Source organism: Cornus florida, unplaced genomic scaffold, assembly GCF_030987335.1.
Source record: "Cornus florida cultivar Cherokee Brave unplaced genomic scaffold, ASM3098733v1 CherokeeBrave_3.0.0_Hap2_Chr02, whole genome shotgun sequence".
Lineage (NCBI taxonomy): Eukaryota > Viridiplantae > Streptophyta > Magnoliopsida > Cornales > Cornaceae > Cornus > Cornus florida.
In genome coordinates this window covers 11,029,307-11,053,430 of record NW_026775572.1, presented here as the reverse complement: position 1 = coordinate 11,053,430, position 24,124 = coordinate 11,029,307, and the positions used below count along the sequence as shown (strand labels likewise).

At 36.3% G+C, this 24,124-nt stretch overlaps 1 protein-coding gene across 1 annotated transcript; it reads left to right on the top strand.

Moving 5' to 3' along the window:
- The first annotated feature begins 2,324 nt into the window (after window positions 1–2,324).
- On the top strand, window positions 2,325–4,700 carry LOC132293572 (L-type lectin-domain containing receptor kinase IV.1-like). Its single transcript, XM_059791108.1, has one exon. The coding sequence runs from the start codon at window positions 2,490–2,492 to the stop codon at window positions 4,521–4,523; it is 2,034 nt and encodes a 677-aa protein (XP_059647091.1). The 5' UTR covers window positions 2,325–2,489; the 3' UTR covers window positions 4,524–4,700.
- Window positions 4,701–24,124: the final 19,424 nt, after the last annotated feature.

The window sequence follows — 24,124 nt, the reverse complement described above, 5'->3', positions numbered from 1 at the left end:
TTGCTATCTACAAGTAGAAGTTTGGAACTCCTGTTACCACCGGTCAGTTTGCTGTCGCTTGGTGAAGCTGAAGAAAACTACAAATGTTAAGGGGAATCTCTCCAAATTGGCATGTAGAGTATTAGTTAAGCCCAATTAGAAAGTAATAATCCGATTAATAGCCTCAACAAAATATTCATAAAAATTAGACCTTGTCTGGATTTTCAAAAATTACATGAAACTCACTCGTCAAAAAATCCATTACACTTTCACGGTGCCTTAATGGATACTATGATCTGATATTTTGCACCTTAATTTGTTTTTCAGTTGGAAACTCAAATTTTGTGAAAGAACAGAGTTATCTTCTGTTCTCTACTCTCTTTTAAACTCTCATTTTCTCCAAAACCCACTCTTGTCAGAACCCCCTAATTCCACCACTACACATGATTCTCCCCACACTTAATCTCTCTGTCATTTATTTGCCATTAGAGAAGCAACTTCAGATTTATCCATAAAAAGATGTCTCCATTTTGTCGAGGTTTTCCACCAGTTTCTTCAAAGATCACAGCGGAGAGGTGCATATCCACTGTAGATAGTGATACGGATCACAAGCACAACACGACAAAAAATAATAATAAATTATATAATATATTATTTTATCTAATTCTATCCTTTCTAATCTTACCGCAAATTCATCTCAACATTCGCATTACACCACACTCACTTTATGCATATGTTATTTCTTAGTTGTCCAACATTTTGTACCATAAAGTATGGTTGGTCTAATAACGATTCAATGGAACTTAATTCTATTCAATTTTTAGGTGACACGCTTATCACACAATATACTAGATGCATATTATATATAATTCTATCCTCTTTGGCATTTTAGCCATACTCTCTTTATGCAAATGTTGTTTCCTAGTTGCCCAACATTCTATGTCAAAATATGGCCAGTCTAATAGCAGTTCTATAGAATTTCTCTTTCAATCATAAGGGGGACACGCCTATCACACAATATGCTAAATGCACTCACCTATTTAACCCGTCATATCTTGATTCTACTGTTACCGTTATCTCCAATTTCTCCTTCATTACGAATTATTGAATCTAAATAACGAAAATGTTCACTTTTTTGGCATAGTCTACTTTGAGGTAATGCTAGGGAAATAGGAAGGCCAAAGTTAAGTTGGGTAGAGTTACTAAAGAAAGATATGATGGCATGTGGTTTGACTCAACCTATGACCTAAGATAAAGTGGAATGAAAATATAGAATTTATGGAACCGATTCTAAGTAGTTGGAAAAAATGATATTTCTTGTTTTTATATATATGTAAAAAAAATTATTTTTGCTCATTTTATCCACAAATCATGTAATCCCTAATTCGTTCATAAATAAAAAAGGCAACTACATGACAAAAATGACTGGTTTCATCATTTAAGTATGTAGCATTGAAATCGTAGATTTCATTTCCTTCCAAATTCAAAAACCAATATAGCATTTACAATATTCTAATCGGGTTTGCTATATTTTGCTGGTCAACGATGACAAATAAGAAAAATCACGAAGCAAATTCCAAGCAAAAAACAATCGCCAAAAAGCAATGCACTAACAGTCCACTATCCCGGGATGACAATTTATATATCATAGAATGACACTCTATATGAACACCATTCATCTCCTTTCAATCATTCATATATATATATATATATATATATATAATTTTTAAAAAAGAAATTATATTCAAACATTTATATCAATATATATGAGTTGGAAACCTTTACCCACTTTTTTTTTTTTTCTTTCTTTTAAAGCAAGAAGTGTTAAAAGTTAAATTAATAAATGCAAAATACTAGCTCACTTCAAATCATAATTGTTTTACTTTAATAAATAAACCTAACTAACCAATGTTTCGCCGTGGCAAGAAATGCCAATTGCTGTCCTACTTATTACAAGTATTATTATTTCTAAAATATCTAGCCCAATACTCTGAGTGGATGGGCTTGAGCCAGACGATTCCGTTTAGGGCCATAGTTAAATTGGGCCTGTATTTCCTACTATTTTTGGGGGAAGTGAACAAGTAATAGTGCCCACTGCCAAGTCAAATTTACTCAGCCCAACGTAGCTACATCGTCATCTCAGGTGACCGTGACAGGACCTTTCTTTCTTTTTTACTGGAAAATCAGGCAACAACCTTGGACTTGGTTACCGCGTGAAATGATACAATATTGAATGGACTAATGATCTAATGAAATCAGATCATGGACCACATGTGCCATTTGTGATAGTGAGTTTGTTATTTATTTTGGGATATTTATTAACAGTGAAAAAGATGAACAAGTCACTAAATTGTTGGTTAGAAAAGATATTATTTTATCCAGTTTAATATGGCAACCCAACCCTGAAACAAATTCTTGGCTAACAGTAGTAGTACACATCTTATCTTATCATAATCTCATACAGCAATGATCATTTCTGGGAAATCAAGAACTGTTTCCAGACTCTAGCCATGTTCTCCAAGCTTCTAATATTGCTACTGCTCTGTAGTAATAGTACTCTTCTTGGCTTAGCAGCCACTGAAGAAGATCTTGGTTTCACCTACAATGGTTTCCGATCCGCCAATCTGAGCCTCGACGGCGTGGCCCAGTTCACCCCCAATGGCCTCTTGATGCTCACCAATCACACCGAACAACAAACGGGTCATGCCTTCTACCCTTACCCAATTAATTTCAAGAATTCCTCAAACACCACTACTTTCTCCTTCTCCACCACTTTCGTCTTTGCCATCATCGCCCAGTATCCGCTAGGGTCCGGTCCCGGAATTGCTTTCGTGATCGCACCAACAAGAGGCCTCCCCGGTGGTCTTGCAAGCACATACCTTGGTGTTTTCAATAAGACCAACGATGGCAACTCCTCTAATCACATTGTCGCTGTAGAGCTCGATACAATTGAGAGCAAGGAGTTCAATGATATTAATAACAACCATGTTGGGATTGACATTAATGGGTTAAATTCCAAAGTAGCCAAGCCAGCAGGCTATTATGATCCTAATAAGGGTCGGTTCCACAACTTGACCCTTATTAGTGGGCATCCGATGCAAGTCTGGGTGGACTATGATGGTGTGGACAAGTTCATGAACGTCACACTAGCTCCTGTTCATGTCCAGAAACCAAATACTCCACTTTTGTCCTTTCACTATGATATTTCGTCTGTAGTCAATGAAACCATGTACGTTGGCTTCTCAGCTTCCACTGCTGCTGTCCTAACCAACCATTATATATTAGGATGGAGCTTCAAGATGAATGGCCAGGCTCAAGGGCTCGACCTCTCTCAACTTCCTAAACTTCCTCGAATTGGACCAAAGCAAACATCTCGAGTTTTGACAATTGGGTTGCCTGTGATTTGTGTAGTCTTAGTGTTATCAGTGGTCTCAGGCACGGTTTACTATGTTAGAAGGAAGAGGAAGTATGCAGAAATACTAGAAGATTGGGAGCTTGCCTATGGACCTCATAGATTCAAGTACAAAGATCTATATATTGCCACCAATGGGTTCCGAGACAAAGAATTGTTGGGAAGTGGAGGATTTGGAAGGGTCTATAAAGGTGTAATACCTATTTCTAAAATTGAAATAGCAGTGAAGAGGGTCTCTCAAGAATCTAGACAGGGTATGAAGGAATTTGTAGCAGAAATTGTTAGTATTGGGAGGCTACGCCACCGCAACATAGTACAACTCCTGGGCTATTGCAGGCGCAAAGGAGAGTTGCTTCTGGTGTATGATTACATGCCCAATGGAAGTTTAGACAAGTTCTTGTATGACCAACCAGAGTTCACCTTGAATTGGAGCCAGAGATTTCGAGTCATCAAAGGTGTAGCATCAGGGCTTTTCTATCTGCACGAAGAATGGGAACAAGTTGTGGTCCACAGAGATATCAAGGCTAGCAATGTCCTGTTGGATGGAGAATTTAATGGGAGATTGGGAGATTTTGGCCTAGCAAGATTGTATCGGCATGGAACCGTTCCTCAAACGACCCGCGTGGTTGGAACATTTGGGTACCTTGCCCCGGAGCACAGTAGGACCGGCAAGGCCACAACGAGTACAGATGTATATGCTTTTGGGGCATTTTTGCTGGAGGTTGCTTGTGGAAGACGGCCAATAGAGCCGCGAGCACCAGTTGAGGATATAATATTGATTGATTGGGTGTTTGGTTGTTGGAGTGGAGGTGACATTCTTAGGGCAGTTGATGTAAACTTGGGTACCAACTACGTGCCAGAGGAAGTGGAGTTAGTATTGAAGCTTGGGTTGCTGTGCTCTCATTCAGAGCCGGTGGCTAGGCCAACAATGCGGCAAGTTGTGCAACATTTGGAAGGTGATATTCCTCTGCCAGAGTTGTCATTGTTTGGAATAAATGCCACTGGACTAACATTTGGGCACCATGAAGGCTTTGATGAGTTTGCAATATCATATTCATCTTCTACGGGGAAGCCATTTTCACAAACCACCCCTCCTTCTGTTGCAGAATCACTTCTCTCTGGAGGCCGATAATATTAGACCATATATTTCAGTTATTAATCTTATGGACAATTGAGGTATTTGGTGAACCGTATAGGGTGTTTTTCTTTCTTTTTTCTTTTTTTCTTTTTTCCCTGCTTATGCACAATGGTGTGACATAGAATAATGTAAATCACAAATCTTCTGGTTCCAATCCAAGTCTCGTATGCACAGGTCAACGTTACAAACTCCATTTTGTTTGATAGAAATCTAGAGCAGGGAGACGTTCTTGTACATGCAGATCATTGACATTTCTCTTTCCCTCCCTCTCTCTGTCTCTAAAAAAATCCTCCATCTAAATTAAAACTGTTTACAATTTATATGCTGTGCTTTGGGTAGATTCACATTTTACACATCACATATATCAAACGAATGTTAAAAGAGCACAGGAAGGAACATCAATGATGACTATCTACACTAATGACATGAGGTGAGAGTATTTTTACAAACTAGGGGTAGAATATTTCACTGAAAACTGTTCTATACAATTTATATACAAGAGCGAGAGAGAGAGAGAGAACGCGCACTAACGATGGACACTAAAAATATGCAGTAATCAAAGAGAGCAATCATAATGGACAGACATATAACACAAAACAGTTGTAATAGTCTAAAGAAACTTGTTCATCCTTGTGATTTTGAAATTTTTGGTATCTTCTTTGTCATCTTTTGACTCTAAGAAACTTGTCGTCTTTAAACTTTTTTTTTTATCTATTAATCACTCAATAATCGAAGAATCTAGGTTTACTAATAGTTATGCAGTTGGGCTATTGATTATGGGGTTCTATTTATTTGCATGTAAATTTTTTTTTTTTTTGGTATTTGATTTGTAACGACCCTAACTGATGCCAGAATTTAAAAAAAAATTCGGCACGACCTCCCTAAAAATGGTCCTTCAACAATCTGTCCCAATACACAAAACAAATAATATAATCCAGCATCCCATTCATCCGTTCATTATACCTCAACATAGTTCCTCTCATGGTGGAACATCCACACACCAATTAATCCAAATTATCATAATTGCAGTCCCAAAACATTTGGTTAAGATCTAAAGTCCCTGTCTTACAACGTTACATGATACAATTGCATGGAAATATATATACCATGATTCCATTAGTTTCATTTACATCAAATAAAAGATAAGTTCGTTCTTAAGTTACAAGGTCATGAATACTAACTTAGTTACATTTCCACAACTATGAATATACATAGAATGGTCAAAATACAAAATAGCAAACAACCTTCTAACAACTTTCAAGCTTGCGAAGGATTGTCATCCGTTGTTTCTTTGTCAAGACCTGAAAAAAATAATAAGTATGTAGGGTGAGCTATATGCCCAGTAGGTGACACTTAAGACACGCATCTTGTGTCCCCGTAAATCCATACAAAGAATAGATCAATAGGAATGGGGATCATACAAGGTCGGGATAATACAACATTCCAACCAACTCAAGTACAGATAATGCAATGCCATGGAATGCAAAATGCATGCCGATGTCGCTCCCCCATTCCATTTCCAAAATCATCACTTTCAAACAGTTAATGTAACCCCCTTTGGTAACCCCTCAGCGCCGAGAGAAGGATTGGCTGCTATCCGTAGACCATTGGTAACCCCGCAGCGTCATCGAGGGGCCCAGACAGCTCAACCACGCTAGGGCGACTCCCTAGTTCCCTCTAGGTTACATTAACCTACCGGCCATTTGGTACCTCCGCGGCGACCGGGTTTTTCATAAAACCATTTCATCAAATCACTTTCCCAAATCCCCTTTTTCATTTCAGAAACAAATTTCTCCCATTTCATGCAACCCAATGGCATGTACATGTATATGTGTCATGCTTTCAATGTTATGGCATTTAAAGGATTACAACACCCATTCAATCATATATCATGTTCAACATTTCTAGATGGTTTATCAACATACTAAACACAACAAAGCAGCATCTAGACATACTTTTCACATAGAACAAGTCATATTCAAAATCATGAAATTCTCTAGGCATCACTAATATAATCATTGATACACTTAGCTCTCAAATTAAGCATAATCTAGACATACTTTTCACATAGAACAAGTCATATTCAAAATCATGAAATTCTCTAGACATCACTAATATAATCATTGATACACTTTGCTCTTAAATTAAGCATATTATCACACAAGAGGGATAATTCACAACGGAACAAGAAAGACATGGATTAAGATGTCCCTACCTCAATATTGCACCAAAACCCTTAAAATGGGTCTTGAAATTCGAACTCCAAGGAGGGCACCAAAACTAGAATTGTTCGTATGGATGCGTAGAGCTCGTAGTGGGCTTCGTTTTGCCTCAAACGGCACCTTAATCCGATAAGAAATGAGTGAGTAATCGAGCCTCAAAGATTGGCTTGAAAAGAATAGAAAATGAAATAGAAAATTGAGAGAGAGAGAGATAGATACGGGGAGAGAGAATGAGTGAGAGACCAAAAATGGTCTTTAGCCACTTATTCACACTAGTGGTGGGTCCCACCACCCACTTTCTTTTCTTTTCACTTTTTCTTTCACTTGAAAATACACCTTACACATATAATTGTTCCACCAAGCATAAACTACATGATTCCATAAATTAAAATGCACCAAATGCAATTGGACCCAACCACAATCCCGTATGCAACATGTGAAAAGACAGAATTACCCTTGCATTAACGAAAGTCCAAAAAAATGAAAAATGCAAAAAATTGGAAATATTACAATCTCCCCAACTTACAAGGATTTCGTCCCCGAAATCAAGCCATACCTGGGGAAGAAAACAACTTCGGGTACTTAGAGCGAACCTGCTGTTCAAGCTCCCAAGTAGCCTCCTCGACTTCGTGGTGTCTCCAAAGAACTTTCACCGACTGCACCGTCTTTCCCCTTAAGAAGAAGGTTAACAACCACATACCTTCCCCAGAAACACTTCACAAAACCCCAACACAAAGGACTCAACATCCTTATTGCCTTTGACACCGGCGCAAACAGGCAATCACACTTTGCCGCCAGAAAACCCAATGATCATCACCCTATGAGAATACTCATTACCCACAACATTATACACAAAACCCGCTGAATCCTATATTCAACTTAAAATCAACACTAGTCCTCTTTATACTGCTATACAAGGCTCGAAAGAAAAATGGTCACAAAACCCCTGAACATGACGATATCTTATCTCTGCCCTCCCCTTTAAAGGACAAACCAGACCCCCAAAGAGGATCAGACTCAAACTTAGATCAACACATCTTTGTCAAACCAACACTTGCCATCCAACATATGGTTATACAACCACATAATCATACAACGACCACCAATCACACCAACCGGTAATTATCATACGGGTCAACCTCAAGATAACTAAACGATGAATCTCCCAACAATCACACAATCATGAGTCACCAAAACAATGAAATGTACTATCTTGTATTCTAAACATAATTCCTCAAAACAAGATTCTCTATAATCAATGATTGTACCACTAACCCGTTATCAAACACCCAATACCACCTAACACCTTTCGTCACCCAAGATAAATTATGCAAGTCCACATTATCACACCAACACAACGTACAGTACCGTACTCTCACTATCATTAACAAGTCGGAACGATCATTGACCTTTGACCCGACATCGTGTCAAAGAAGGATTGATTCAGGAGAAATGGTTGGCCAGGCCATTCTCATCCTCAATCCAACCTCAACATAGACATCGTTCCTGTCCTCAGGTCCAAACCTCAAACACAGTCTCATACAGTCCACAAAACAACCATGAGATCCACTCTTTAACCAATCCATCACTTTACGTAACCTCGACCGTCATACAGTCACATACCAGCTCTAAAAATCCCAATCGCACTTTAATCACACAACCCTTAACAAGCTGGAAACAAAACGACACCAAATGTCACAATCACCAACCAGCATAAAAGATTTCTAATCTTCTCATAACGCCCATACTAGGTAAATGGCTCCAAGTTACCATTCGTTTTAATTCTTACCTCTACAAAACACTCAATACAACCGTCTCGTGCCTGAAAATTCAAAACCACAGGCAACCATCCTTATTATTCTTCAATGAAGCCCTATAATCATTTTCTAGCTGCATAACACCCAAACAATACTAACACTTATCCTAAAGATACTGGTCAATTCAAATATCAATAAAAGCATTTGGATATACAACTCACATTACATCACCTAATCATCCTCAAACTATCGTTCACGACACATCCCTTAGCCACTACCGTTAGTACCAATCGTCAGAAACATAATCCTCATTCGGCAACCCGTGCCTCACATCCCACTAATCAAAACCACTCTCAAAACAAACACTACCAAAAACCAAAGACTATACTTTCCTCTGTGGAGGTAAGTCGACCCCTTCAATCAAAACCTCAATCGATGAAATCTAATGACTCAACACCTGCTCACAAATCCGTCCACCCACAGACGCGCACAACTCCTAAAGGAAGAGCAACGTCTATGACAAACAACGTCCTCGCCAGGACTAGAACAAGCGTAAATGATAACAAACCCCGCTCTCACAAGAGGTCAACAACTCGTACTTAAATGCACCTGACACCCTATCATATGCTACTCACCAGTCGTCCAACTATAAATACCCAATCTCACCGGAAATGAAAAGAACTCCTTACGCACAAGGAGAAAAACCCAACTGGAAACACATACAGAACTACAAACACAAACCTAGGCGACCTTGCCACAAACAGACCGTCCCACACAATTAACACAAAAACCTCGTACACACTTCTCCGCAACACTGTGCTGACCGACACCAATCAGACAAAAGCACTAACACCACCAACCTACTACCACTAAGAACTATCACTGCACGTTGAACATCACGTTCCATTCTACCCAATAATCTTCCAATGGGAACTCTATAAAGTACAACGACACCTAATTACCTGTTCCACTTCTACCCTTTGAAGGCAACACTACCTCAATCACAGTGCACACAAAACCCGTGACCTCAATCACAATAACCTACTGACTAGCCAAAAGAAAAGGGTTCCTATCTGGCAACGCTGTCCTCACTGACTCCAATGACCACACCATTCACAATCGCTTTAACTGACATACAATCCATAACCTACCTGACAACACGCAACAAACAACTCATAATTTCCAAACCGTATTTGGGTCATACCTTAAACCACTCTACTCATCAGCACTAAGCATCACACTACAACACCATAACACTTCTACTGCCACTCATTCCAACCACAGTTCCATCCTATCATCCCACCGGACCATCAAGCCACTACTAAAGGATTTTTCTTTGAATATACTTGTGATAACACCATCGTAACAAAAGAACAAGCATTACTCTCGATACTCCCCACAATGATCACTGCAAACCACTAAAAAAAAACCTCCATACGACAATACCATGCCGATAAAATCTCAAAACAAAAATAAGCTTAAAGCCCAGAATGTTCAACACCCATCTGCCACCCCGATACCATCAATGATGTCATCAACCATTAACGCTTAACTGACAACTTAATCCACTCCTTCTAAGACGATCCACACACCTAATGAGAAAACCCATACTCCAGGTTCAACGTCACTACCTCCATTCTTCACTGTTCTTTAGAACATTCTTGGCCCCGACAAACGTCAAATGGCCTATCAATTAAACCTACAAGATCAACCCCATCAATCATTATTATCATTAGTCTATCTCTTCAGATTTCAAATAATAAGCACTATCTCCTCGTATTCCAAATGTGACATAAAATTCAACTTTAAACCACAGATTCCAAGTCCTAGAACACAATCCTTTCAATAACACAAAACCTTCCATCAATTACTTCATCTGCAGACGATCAAGCACTTCAATGACTTCACACTACCTACTTTATCATGCAACCCTGCACCACACAGCTAAAACTGGCTACCAAACCCCATCTCGAGACTCTCTCGACAACCGTGACAACCTAATCCTGCTCGCCAGCCAAGCCATGTAATCAACTCCCCACAAGTCGATTACCGGCGACACATTCCTACGGTTTCCCGAAATGAGAATCACCTCATAACCAACCATGACCAATACACTTCCCTTAGACTGCACCATAAGATGCACATCTATAACTCATAGACTACATTCGTGACATAAACAGTTTCAGTCACACCTACCACGACCGGTTCGATAAGAACCTTCGCACCAAACCGTGACCTAAATCACTAACACCAACCTCCTATGGTCATACCGAAACCCTTACCGCACACTTGACCTCCACAGTTACTAGAACCCATGCACCAATGCATGAAACCCATACACGACAATAACACCATGCCATAAAATAATAAGTATGTAGGGTGAGCTATATGCCTAGTAGGTGACACTTAAGACACGCATCTTGTGTCCCCGTAAATCCATACAAATAATAAATCAATAGGAATGGGGATCATACAAGGTCGGGATAATACAACATTCCAACCAACTCAAGTACGGATAATGCAATGCCATGGAATGCAAAATGCATGCCGATATCGCTCTCCTATTTCATTTCCAAAACCACCACTTTCAAACTGTTAATGTAAACCCCTTTGGTAACCCCTCAATGCCGAGAGAAGGATTGGCTGCTGTCCCTAGACCATCGGTAACCCCGCAGTGTCATCGAAGGGCCCAAATAGCTCAACCACGCTAGGGCGACTCCCTAGTTCCCTCTAGGTTACATTAACCTACCGGCCCTTTGGTACTTCCGCGGTGACCGGATTTTTCATAAAACCATTTCATCAAATCACTTTCCCAAATTCCCTTTTTCATTTCAGAAACAAATTTCTCCCATTTCATGCAACCTAATGGCATGTACATGTATATGTGTCATGCTTCCAATATTATGGCATTTAAAGGATTACAACACCCATTCAATCATATATCATGTTCAACATTTCTAAATGGTTTATCAACATACTAAACACAACAAAGCAACATCTAGACATACTTTTCACATAAAACAAGTCATATTCAAAATCATGAAATTCTTTAGACATCACTAATATAATCATTGATACACTTAACTCTCAAATTAAGCATAATCTAGACATACTTTTTACATAGAACAAGTCATATTCAAAATCATGAAATTCTCTAGACATCACTAATATAATCATTGATACACTTAGCTCTCAAATTAAGCATATTATCACACAAGAGGGATAATTCACAACGGAACAAGAAAGACATGGATTAAGATGTCCCTACCTCAATATTGCACCAAAACCCTTAAAATGGGTCTTGAAATTCGAACTCCAAGGAGGGCACCAAAACTAGAATTGTTCGTATGGATGCGTAGAGCTTGTAGTGGGCTTCGTTTTGCCTCAAACGGCACCTTAATCCGATAAGAAATGAGTGAGTAATCAAGTCTCAAAGATTGGCTTGAAAAGAAAAGAAAATGAAATAGAAAATTGAGAGAGAGAGAGAGAGATACGGGGAGAAAGAATGAGTGAGAGACCAAAAATGGTCTCTAGCCACTTATTCACACTAGTGGTGGGTCCCACCACCTACTTTCTTTTCTTTTCACTTTTTCTTTCACTTGAAAATACACCTCACACATATAATTGCTCCACCAAGTAGGGGTGCACACGGTTCCGGTTCTCACAGTTCCGGCCAGAACCAGAACCGGAACCGTTCATGACGGTTCCTTGAAAACGGAACCAGAACCGGAACGGTTCTCATGGAACCAGAACCGAAACCGAACCGTAGAACCGGTTCGGTTCCGGTTCGGTTCCATGAGAACCGTTAACTGTTTGATTTTTTTCCTTTTTGCAGTGTTGTAAGTTGTAACACTGAAATGTTTCCTAAATTTTTAACACTGAAATGTTGTAACTTGGAACTCAGTAGTAGTGTTTCATAACTTGCATTATTTATCATAACTTGCATTACTTAACAGAATACAAATTATATAATATCAAAAATATAAATGTAAATAAATACAAATACAGAAAATAAAAATGATACTTAAACTACTTAAGTCTGATAATCTTAATTATATAATATTACATCCCATACTTATATCTGAATAACCTTTCAAAATAAAAAACTGATAGTTTGAAATTCTAAATACTAAATTACAAAAAATAAAATACTGAATTACAGAAATAGACTATTAGTGCACTTCTGTATAAACTGAAAAAAAAGCATTATGCTGCTGAGTGCTGGCCTACTGCTAAAAGCTAGCTTCTAACTTCAAAAGTTCAAACTTCCAGTAGCCACATCTACAAAAGCCAAAATAACATAAGTTAGCTCACTTAGCATATGCTGCTGCTAAGTGACTATTCGACTCCCAGTAGCCACATCTACAAAATCCAAAATGACACAAGTTACACAACTTTCATAATAATTTCAATAAAAGCAAAAACTTAAAAATAAATTTTATATAAAATGAATTGTACCAGATTCAATTGCTTCAATTTCAGCCATAGTTTCTTCCACTTGAATTGGGACTGGTGAAGAACGCAACCAATCTTGTCCACAAATTAAGCATTCCACAAATTTGGGACTAAGAGAACTACGAAATTGATCAAGAACACGACCTCCTGTACTAAATGCGGACTCGAAAGCAACAGTAGAGACAGGAATGGCTAAAACAACCCTTACAACTTGAGAAAGAACTGGTAACCTCACACTATTCACCTTCCACCAATTCAAAATATCAAAGTTTAAACTAATCTTTTCACAAGATTCCTCCAAATATTTGTCCACTTCAGTTTTGCCTCTAACATTTTCTTCTTGTTCCAAATGTTTTTCAAACAATGATAGTGAGACCACATCACCTGGTTTGTATTGGTCAATCTCCATAGTCTCAAAATTTACAATTTGAGATGAAGATGAACCAACCAACTTAACCTTTTCAAACTCAGCAAAAAGACGATTCAGGGTATCTACTATCTTTCTCATCAGCACATTTACCTTGGTTGGATCATGAATTTTGGAGAAACAAAACCTCAAATACTTCAATTTACAACGAGGGTCTAATACATTTGCAACAAATACCAATACATTCAACTTCTCAATGTTTCCCTAATACTTATCAAACTTAATCTTCATTTTTCTTGCCATTTCACATATACAAAGATCCAAACTTTTGGACCATTCTACCAAGCTAGCTTCAATGCCACAAATTTCACTGAAAAATAAATTAGAAGTGACATACAATGAACCAGACAAACGAACAGTGGCATCATAGAATTTTTGCAAGATTTGAGTAAAAAAGCGAGCATCATCCCAATCCTTAGGTGTAAGAATTCCATCATTACTAGAAAGTTCTAATTTGAATTAATCTTCATATCCTAGCCTTTCAAATGCTTTTTGGAATTTGATTGCAGCCTCTAGCATTAGATATGTGGAGTTCCACCTAGTTGGAACATCTAGGCACAAAAAGCTTTTACTTGTTATCTTCTCCTTCTCTACACATGTTTTAAAACATTGTTCTCTTTGTGGGGAACTCCTAACATATTTAACAGCCCCACGAATTCGAACTATTGAACCTTTTAGTTCATTTAACTCATCTTTCACAATTAAATTGAGAATATGAGCACAACATCTAATATGAAAAAACTCAGCACCTAATATAAAAGTTTCATTATTCTTAGAAATTGTGTGCTTCAAATATCCAACAGCAACATCATTTGAACTCGCATTATCAACGGTAATAGTACCTAAATATCCACGGCTTGACCAATTGCCTCACCTTTGTGACTAGAAAGTGTACAAAGGATTTGTTGTAATGCACATATAAGACAAGTTTTGCAGTGAGGTCCATGCATCTGTAGTGATGCAAATCCTTTGGTTTGGCTTTAACAACAAATCTTTCAAATTTTGTTTCTCATTAAGATACAATGCAAGACAATCCCTTGCCACGGTAGTGCGTGACACAATTTGGAAATTAGGTTGCAATACACTACAAAAGTAACGAAAACCTTCATGTTCTACAAATTTGAAAGGCAACTCATCTATAATTACCATTTTAGCAAGAGCTAGCCTACATTTTTCTTGGTCAAAGTTCCAAACACCAAGGCTACTGCTATCTTTATGTGTCCTCGAATGAAACGACAAAATCTTTTGTTTCTTGTCTTTGCTATATTTGGGACAACCTTTATTAATATGCTTTTTTAAAGCACTAGTCCCATTCTCACTCACCTACTTAAATTTTGCCTCACAATACTTGCATCTAGCACCATCTGGATTCCCATTTTTATCAAATTCTTTAGTAAAATGTTGCCACACAGGAGACTCCCGACGCTTTTTTTTAGGAGGTTTTTTAACTTTTTTAAATACCTTTTTAGAAGAAGTGCCAATGGGTTAAGGATCATCATGAGTATGCTTACTGGAGGAGTCACTTGATAGAGACACTGCTGACATCTGCAGAAGGTAAAAATAAAGCAAAAGTTTGATTAGAAATTTAGTTTCAAATAAAGATACACTGTAAATCTGTAAATTTAGTTTGATTCAACAAGGATACACTGTAAAATGTAAATCTGAAACCTAATTATGTTATCAAAACAGGTGCAAATGAAAATCTATGGAACAAACAAAAGAATGAACACTGTAAAATGTAAATCTGAAACCTAAATATGTTATCAAAACAGGTGCAAATGAAAATATATGGAACAAATAAAGAATGAACACTGTAAAATGTAAATCTGAAACCTATTTTCATAAACAACCTGATGCAAATTTATGGAACAAATAAAAGAATGAACTCCTGCACCTTAGATTGATATATGCCGTACATGAACATCAATTTTAGACTCTCAATATTCGAACATACTTAACAATTTGTTTATGTTTCACTTAAATTTAAGAAAAAAAATTCGATGGGGCATTCAGACACACTTCTACGGTTCTGCCTATGCATGAATTTATGTTGACATTGGAAACGTATTGGATGATCCCAAAATTTAAGTGTCAGAAAAATTTAATATCCATATGGTTTACTTTTCTAAAATCTAACTCTCAAGAGTCAAGAATTCAAAAAAAAAAAAATTTGTTTACAACCAACTATAAAAATAATTTTTTAGCTGAACTTTCATAAAATATTTTTAAAAAAAAAAAATAACAACAAATAACTTTATGTTAATTACCGAAAAAAAAAAAAAAGAAAAGAAAAATTACCTTCACAAGCTTGACCGAGGAAGATGATGAAGCTGGAGAAGCCGTGTCGCTGACTGAGATGGTGCGTGGGTGATCGGAGAAGCCGTGCGACCGTGTCGCTGTCTGAGAAATTTGGAGGATTCACTTGACTCAGAAATCTGAGATGGGAGTGAGGATGAATAAGTAATGAGAAATCGGAGATGGGAGTGTGTGATACCCCCCCGGATTTCCAAATGCGGGTTGGCCAGGCCCACGCCCGAATACCCGAGGATATCAAAACAAATTGATAATAAACGAATACAGAGTACAAAAGAATAAAGAAGAATAAATAAAATGCTGACAAGAAACTAAAATGATAATCTAATAATAAACCTCAGAATATATTTCCATTAATTAATAAACTCTCCTGATAAAACTGATCCTCCAAAATACAACTCGGGAATCCATACTGTGTGGACCCCTAGAAAATCCAAACTAAACAAATGACAACAATAACTGTCTAAATCAGGAAACTGAATCATAAAGGAACTCCTATGTAGCATCGGAAGAATGAAGTAGACTAATCCCTACTCAGCACGAACAACCTCTACTCCTGACGAACACCTGAAAAATAATGGTGGGTCAGGCCCACAAACAAGTTCTACTCTACTACAGTCCAAGCAGAGATCCGATACATGTATACATCCTAGTCAATCCAACAGTAACTAGTAGTCCGTATATATATATATATACACAATAAAGGAACCTCACTAGATTATAGGGTTGTCTCAACCTGAATAGTAGACAACATGCAAAACGCACATATAGTGGGCATGAATACCTAGACCTACCAGGGTACACAACTACACTATATCTAGCTACACATCCCTGGCGATATACGCACCCTAACCACTGATCGTGAGACTCAAGCTCATATCATGGCACCATACTTATATATATATAATCTAGTAACCATCCTATCCGGTATAAATTAATCATCCATAAATCATTCAACTTGTTCAGCTGACCTGACTTGAATATAAGTAGGACTTAACATTTTAGTTAATCCATTCCCTTATATAATAAATTAATCATCCATAAGTCATTCAACTTGTTCAGCTGACCTGACTTGAATATAAGTAGAACTTAACATTTTAGTTAATCAATTCTCTTATATAAAATAGGTAGGACTTAACTGATAAGTTAATCCGTCCCTAGAATGCCACCGTCCCATACCGGTGCATTAAATCACACAATTCAATAATTGATGTAACGATTAAGGAAATACATCAAACAATCCAGAATTAACTATGATAATATGATATCAAGTTATCACAAAATAGGAATGACTTATTATTTATTTAAGTTTCCTATATCATATGTCCTACATAAACTGAATCTTATACATATGATGATATTTTATTATACCGTCAAATAAGCATTCTCTATATCCAATTCATCCTACACATTTAATCTCAATTGTCAAAATATATTAAAAGATTAAATTCATTCGTTTGTTTAAAACATTCAAATAGCAAGTATCATTATGATTGAATTTATTTAAATTTATTTAAACCCAAACCTAGTTCCTATTTAATGTTCAGGAATCCTAGGCACGTTTCTACGTTCCATCATTCCACAGATATGAAATATACACAATTTAAACATGTAAAAATTCACACCGAAAATCAAATCAAAATCATGCATTTATCAATTCATAACATAAGAACAAATATGAACCAAATTCATAAAACCTATGTTCTAATCCAATTAAACATGCATAATTATTTAATTTTATGTGTTTAATAAATCATGAAATTTCCTAGGCATGTATAGATACACGAATCAAAGGGAAAGAGATAGAAAAAGAACTTGCCTTAAACTTTTAGATTGAAAGTTAAACTTCTTCTTCCTTGATCTTCTCTCTAAAGGGTTTTCTCCTCCTTCCTTCCTCTTTCTCCTTCTCTCTCTAACTCTCTCTCTCTAGAATATATTACGTAATATATTTTCACTCCTTTTTCAACCTATAGTTGTGTATTTATAGGCTAAATAATAACCCTATTCCTTTTCCCAATCCAAGTCAACTTAATAAAGAAAAATAAAAAATGAAAATATAAAAAGGTAACTTAAAATATGTTACGTATATAATCTATGTATATCCTTATTAATTAAATAAAATATATACATTAGATTATTTATTAATACTAAAGTTACCATAATATTAAAAGGTAACTTAAAACATGTTAAGTATATAATCTATCTATATCCTCATTAAATAAATAAAATATATACATCAGATTATTTATTTATACTAAAGTTACCATAATATTAAAAAGTAACTTAAAACATGTTACGTATATAATCTATCTGTATCCTCATTAAATAAATAAAATATATACATCAGATTATTTATTTATACTAAAGTTACCATAATATTAAAAAGGTAACTTAAATCATGTTACGTATAAAATATATGTATATCCTTATTATGTAAATATATAAAATATATACATCAGATTATTTATTAATACTAAAGTTACTATAATATTAATAAATTACTTTCCTTTTTATATATATGTATATACATATATATCTATATATATACATATACAATTATCCATGGGTAATTATCCATACCCATCCAACCTCCTATCCAAGTAGTCCATGGGATCCAATTAGTTAGCCCATTACCACTAACCATAACCATAAAATAAAACTATTAATCATTTAATTTACGATTAATTACAATTAATCAAATACATCATTTAAGCACACAATCTAATTAAACAAATAACACCTAGACAAAATACAAACAACACATAGATAAGTAGCCAATTAATCAAGTAACACTTAATTCAATTAAACATATAAACAATTAGTCAAATAATCAATTAAACAATTAAAAAAATACAATAAAAATAAATAAATAAATGCCGAGACTATCCTTTTAAAATTAGGGGTATTACAGAGTGACAGATCGATCAAGGACTTACCGAGTAATTTGAGATCGGAGACGATTAATGATAAAATTTGAGATGGCTAGGACGATGAGGACTGCATCGACGAGAAAGCTTCAGAGTTCAGATGAGACTTGAGAGGAGGCGACTCAGTCACTCAGGCGAGGGCGATGAAGACTGAGGAGATGAGAGCCTGAGAAGGCTGAGAGGAGACGATTCAGGTGAAGGTGATGAACGCTTAAGGTTCGTCAATCGTCACTTCGTCTGTAATTTTGTATAGATGAGAAATAATGAGATTGGGATTTGAGAAAGTGAGATATTTACTGAGTTAGGGTAAAATAAATGTTTATGTGTCTATTATCTAAGCCATACGGTGATTACGGTCCAGCCAGCCTTATCTCTTCAGACTTTACTTCTTTTTTTTTAATTATAAAATTAAATATATAATACATATATTATGTATGTGTATATATATATATATATATATATACGGTTCCGGTTCCTACCAATTCCCACGGGCTGGAACCGGAACCGGAACCGGAACCGTATGTATACGGTTCCTAAATTCGGAACCGGAATCCGAACCGGAACCGTGAGAACCGTGAAAAACGGTTCCGGTTCTGGATCCACGGTTCCAGTTCTTTTGTGCACCCCTATCACCAAGCATAAACTACATGATTCCATAAATTAAAATGCACCAAATGCAATTGGACCCAACCACAATCCCGTATGCAACATGTGAAAAGACATAATTACCTTTGCATTAACGAAAGTCCAAAAAAATGAAAAATGCAAAAAATTGAAAATATTACATGATTGTTATCAAAATAATTAAAAATATATATATTAAAATTTAACAAAAATAATTAGTTCATTAAATTTTAATAAATTATTTTACACGTGATAAACTCCAACTCAACCTAAATTTTCTCAACAGTCCTGTCAACCATCGCATCATGAAAAAGAGAGGAGAATCTACATGGCTCCACGGTGCCGTATCTTCCACAAGGCGACTTTGACTTTTTTGTGGTGAATGAACTTGAAATAATAATTGGTCACAAATGACAAGTCCAATTTGTCGGCGAACAATTCATTTTTATTAGACAGGTCATGCAGAGCAACAAAAACAATTCAGACATCTATGACAAATTCATTTACGGGTAATTTACGTTGGCCTTCCTTATAATTTATTATAATTGCAGGCAACATTTTTTTTTTATTTCAGAAATTTCACGAACTTTTTTTACTTTTAAAAACATTTTACATGACCTCCCTTATGATTGTCAAAATTACTAAAATACTTTTTCCTTAACGTTTTAAATTGTTAAATTACTCATAAATTATTAAATAAGCATGACATCACCAACCTTCATTCAAGTACTTACTTTCTCTCTCTAACACTTTCTCTCTTTTAACTTACCCGCAAACCACCATCAACCAACAAAAAAGGCTTAAGAATGTCATGATCCGGATCAAACTCATTCTTTGTTGTTTTTGAATAAATTTAGGCCTCGGTCATTACTTACCATATATATTTTATTTAATAAAATATTACCACAATTTTAAAATTTGTGAATCAACATCTAACTTTACCAAGTAGTTGATCATAAGCCAATTAGAAAGAGGGAGAGAAGATTCCTAAAGTTTGTACCCAAAAACTTGATGTGTTGTACTTACATGATGATTTGGTACTTAAATGCATAAAATTTATTTCTAACACACCGGCAAGTTTTGATTCAACTCGTCTTTTAACCAAACACCCCATAACTAAATAAATGCAAAAGAACAGAACCTCTGGTAAAATTTACAACTATTAATAAAGGAGGGACAACCTCCATTGCATCCAGCTGGTGACGATAGAGGTGAAATCCATCCATGGGAAGAACTGTAGTGACATCTGGAGGCTCAACTTGAGAATTGAAGGAACAAGATTTTTGGGGCCATAACTTGTTAACACGGCGAGCTACTTCAGATGCAAGGGTACTTTTTCCAGCACTAGGAGGGCCAGCCAGACCCACAATATTACACGATATTTCAGTCAGAAGACTGATTTGCAAGCTCTGCTTAAATTAAATACAGAAACGAAGGAAAAAAAGTCGTCTTTACTGCAATGCTAGTGAATAGAAACACTAGCACACATTTAGGCATTAGTTATATTGCAGTTTCTGGTCCCTACAGTACAAAGAATACCACATAGAAGCATATGGGACCACAATTACAAAATGAATTTGAGAACTACGGGGAAAGATCCCAAAATCACATTGCCAATTCAATCACTATTAACGCCAGCCGGATCATCCATTCACAACCTCACCGTCACAGATCATAGATCCTCGCCGTCGCCATCGCTGTCTCACAGCCTCACCATCACAGATCCTCACTGTTGCTATCTCATAGCCTTGCCGTCGCCATCTGACAGCCTCACAGTCTCAAACCCACCACCATAACCCGTCGCCGTCACAGATACCCACCACCACATCCCGTCACCGTCACAGATCCTCGCCACCATCACCACTGACTAAACCAGATGAAGGCTTGATATATCTTTTAAATATAATATCTAATTATATAGACAAGGCTATTTTAGGCATTTCATAAAAAACAGTAGCTGACGTCATCATTTTTTGTCGTTGACTCTAACAGAAGGGAGGTCCGTATAGAATATTTTCAAAAGTAGGGGAGGTCCACGTAATTTCCAGAACATGAAAGGTGCCGCCTGTAATTATAGCAAACCATAGGGGAAGTCTGTGTAAATTAACCTTCATTTATTAATTAGAAACTTCTTCTCAATGTACGATATAGAACACGAGGAAGAGGGAGAAGAAAACAATATTTTTTTATTACAAAACAAATTTCTAAGTATGTTATCCAACACTTATTTATTCCTCTCTCTCCTCGTCATCAAAGCGGTGTCCTCTTGTGACAGGTTTCATTTTTTATAAAAAAAATTAAGTGTAAAGTACACCAACACCTCTAAGATTTGCCATAAAAATAAATAAATGAAAATTATCCAACTTTTGAACAATCACACCCCCTCAAATTTAATAAAATAGACAAAGACACCCTGAGAATGGTAAATTGACTTTATTATCCTTTGATATAATATGGGTATACAATTGACTTAAATACCCTTGAATTAAATAAGTTTAAATGAGTTATTGGATAAAACCCACCAGATAAACCCAAAATCCTTACACTCTTCATCTCTTTTTTTCTTCTTTCTTTCAAGACCTAACCCAAACAACTAATACATACATATATTTATATACACACACACACACACATGTATCATCACCACCACAAATAAGCCTCATGGCCGCATCATCATCATCATCAGTTCATCACGGTGACGAGCAAGGAGGAGCGGGAGGGAGCAGCGATGCTGTGGCCCTAGAATCCAAGGAGAAAGCCCCAATTTCACTTTTGACATCCAGCCCCAGTGGTTACAATCAAATAATTCCAAAGACCAGCCAACTGGTTGGATTGGGAGATGACTCAAAAATGTTTCACTTCTTCTCCAAGTTTTGCAAGCACGGATGGGAAGTCTTGAGATTTGGAAGAGTTTTCACTATGCTCGTTTGCTCTACTCTCCTGCTTTTTCGCTTCAAGAAGGAATCATTCATCAAAGCCGATCGGGTGAAGGTTTTACAAGCGGAGATGTGGGTCTTTAGGGATCCAAAGCTTGCCTTGACTTTGAATGTCTTCTTCAAGATTTTCCACTTTTGAAAGCAGAACAGAAGATGACATGTAACTCGTGCCAAAAAAAAATAATAATAAATAAATAAATCAAGCTTGATTCTGCAATTCAATAATTTGTGTGATTGAACCGGATACATCGAGGCTTACCTTATTCTTATACTAGCCTCCGCCTACACAGCTAATAACCGAGTCCGGGGATGGATAGACATTGGTCACCGGCCGGTGGTTGGAAGGTGTGGAGGTGGTGTCATGGTCGAAGCTTTTGGGTCTGAGTTAGGGGCGGTAGTGACTGTTGTGTGTGTGTATATATATAGAGAGATAGAAAGTTGAAAGGGTAATTTGGTCATTTAAGTATTTTGATATTTTATAATTGAAATTAATAAAATAGTGAAAGGTAAAATAGACTTTTCACATGTTTTAAGGCTTTCTTTGAATGGCAAATTTTACAAGCGATGTGATTGTCCAAAAATAGACAAATTTTTATCTACTTGTCCTTACCCCAAATCTCAAGGGGTTTCTCTGTACTTTACCCAAAATTAAAAATAGTCGAGTGGTAGAGATTGTACCAGATGGCCTTCTCAAGGTCATCAATGAAACTTCATCGAGCTTAGGATATTTTGATTCAAGTTAGAAAGGATGCATACGACACGCGATAGGTACAACATGATATGTCAATTTTTTTTTATTTATTAAACACGTACACAGCATAAACATGCAAAAAAAAAAAAAAAAAAAAAATTTAATATACTTATTATATATATATAATAATAAATTTTACTTATTTTATTTATATAATCAGGAATGAATTGTTATTTTTGTTTTCTTAAATTTAATATTACTTTTGTAATTAATCCATAATATGTTTTTAATTGCGTTGAATCCCACTTTTAAAAATAATTACAAAATCACCCACCACATGTCCCCTATCAGTTTTTAGGAAAAAAAATAAAAACTTTAGGACACTTCTACACGCGTCAAAGTATCTAACTATAATGACACTGATTAGTGTGTGTGTGTGTGTGTGTGTATATATAGGTGTTAAATGTAAAAATTAAATTTTTATTAATCATGCGGGACCCACGATTGACCACACCTTTTATATGAATCACATATACACACATAAGCATTTGTTTTCTCCTCTCATTTTGCCGAACCCATATTCTCTCTCTAAACTCTCATTCTCTCACTAGATCTTCACTTTTCAAGCTTTGATATCATCAATTTTCACATAGATTTCAACTTTGCCATTAATGGCAAAGTTGACAAGCTCGACGAGGGGTACGTTTTAATCAGGACCGATCTTTGTTTGGACACCCTTTGGATTTCGGGATTGGGCTGATTTTGTGTTAGTTTTGGGTTTCTTGCTCTTCATTGTAAGGTAGGGGTCTCTAAGCCTCATCTTCTTTGGTCTTTGGTGAATTAGCCTCTCTAAATTTCATTATAGCATGTAATAATCGTAAATTTGATTTATAGTCTGTAGGTGCAAAATTTCGCTCAATCAATAATGACTGAGAAAAATAAAACAACTCACTCAAAAACAATAAAAATAAATAAGAACAATGTATAGAGAAGTGTGGAATTGCTTGATCCTTTATTGGAGGTCTTAGCCTCTATTTATATACAAAAGATTGCAAAATTATGGTAGGACTCGCGTTGCTTGCCCTCCAATTCTTTCTATATAACCATTCTTTTCTAATAGAGTTCTTTCCATTGTCGAATCTTCCATTCATAGAAATTGCCTTGTACAGAACTTCCTATCCGAATTTTCCTTCTACAGTAAATCCTTCAAATGGTAGGATTTGCGCATCCTTGGGCTGAATAT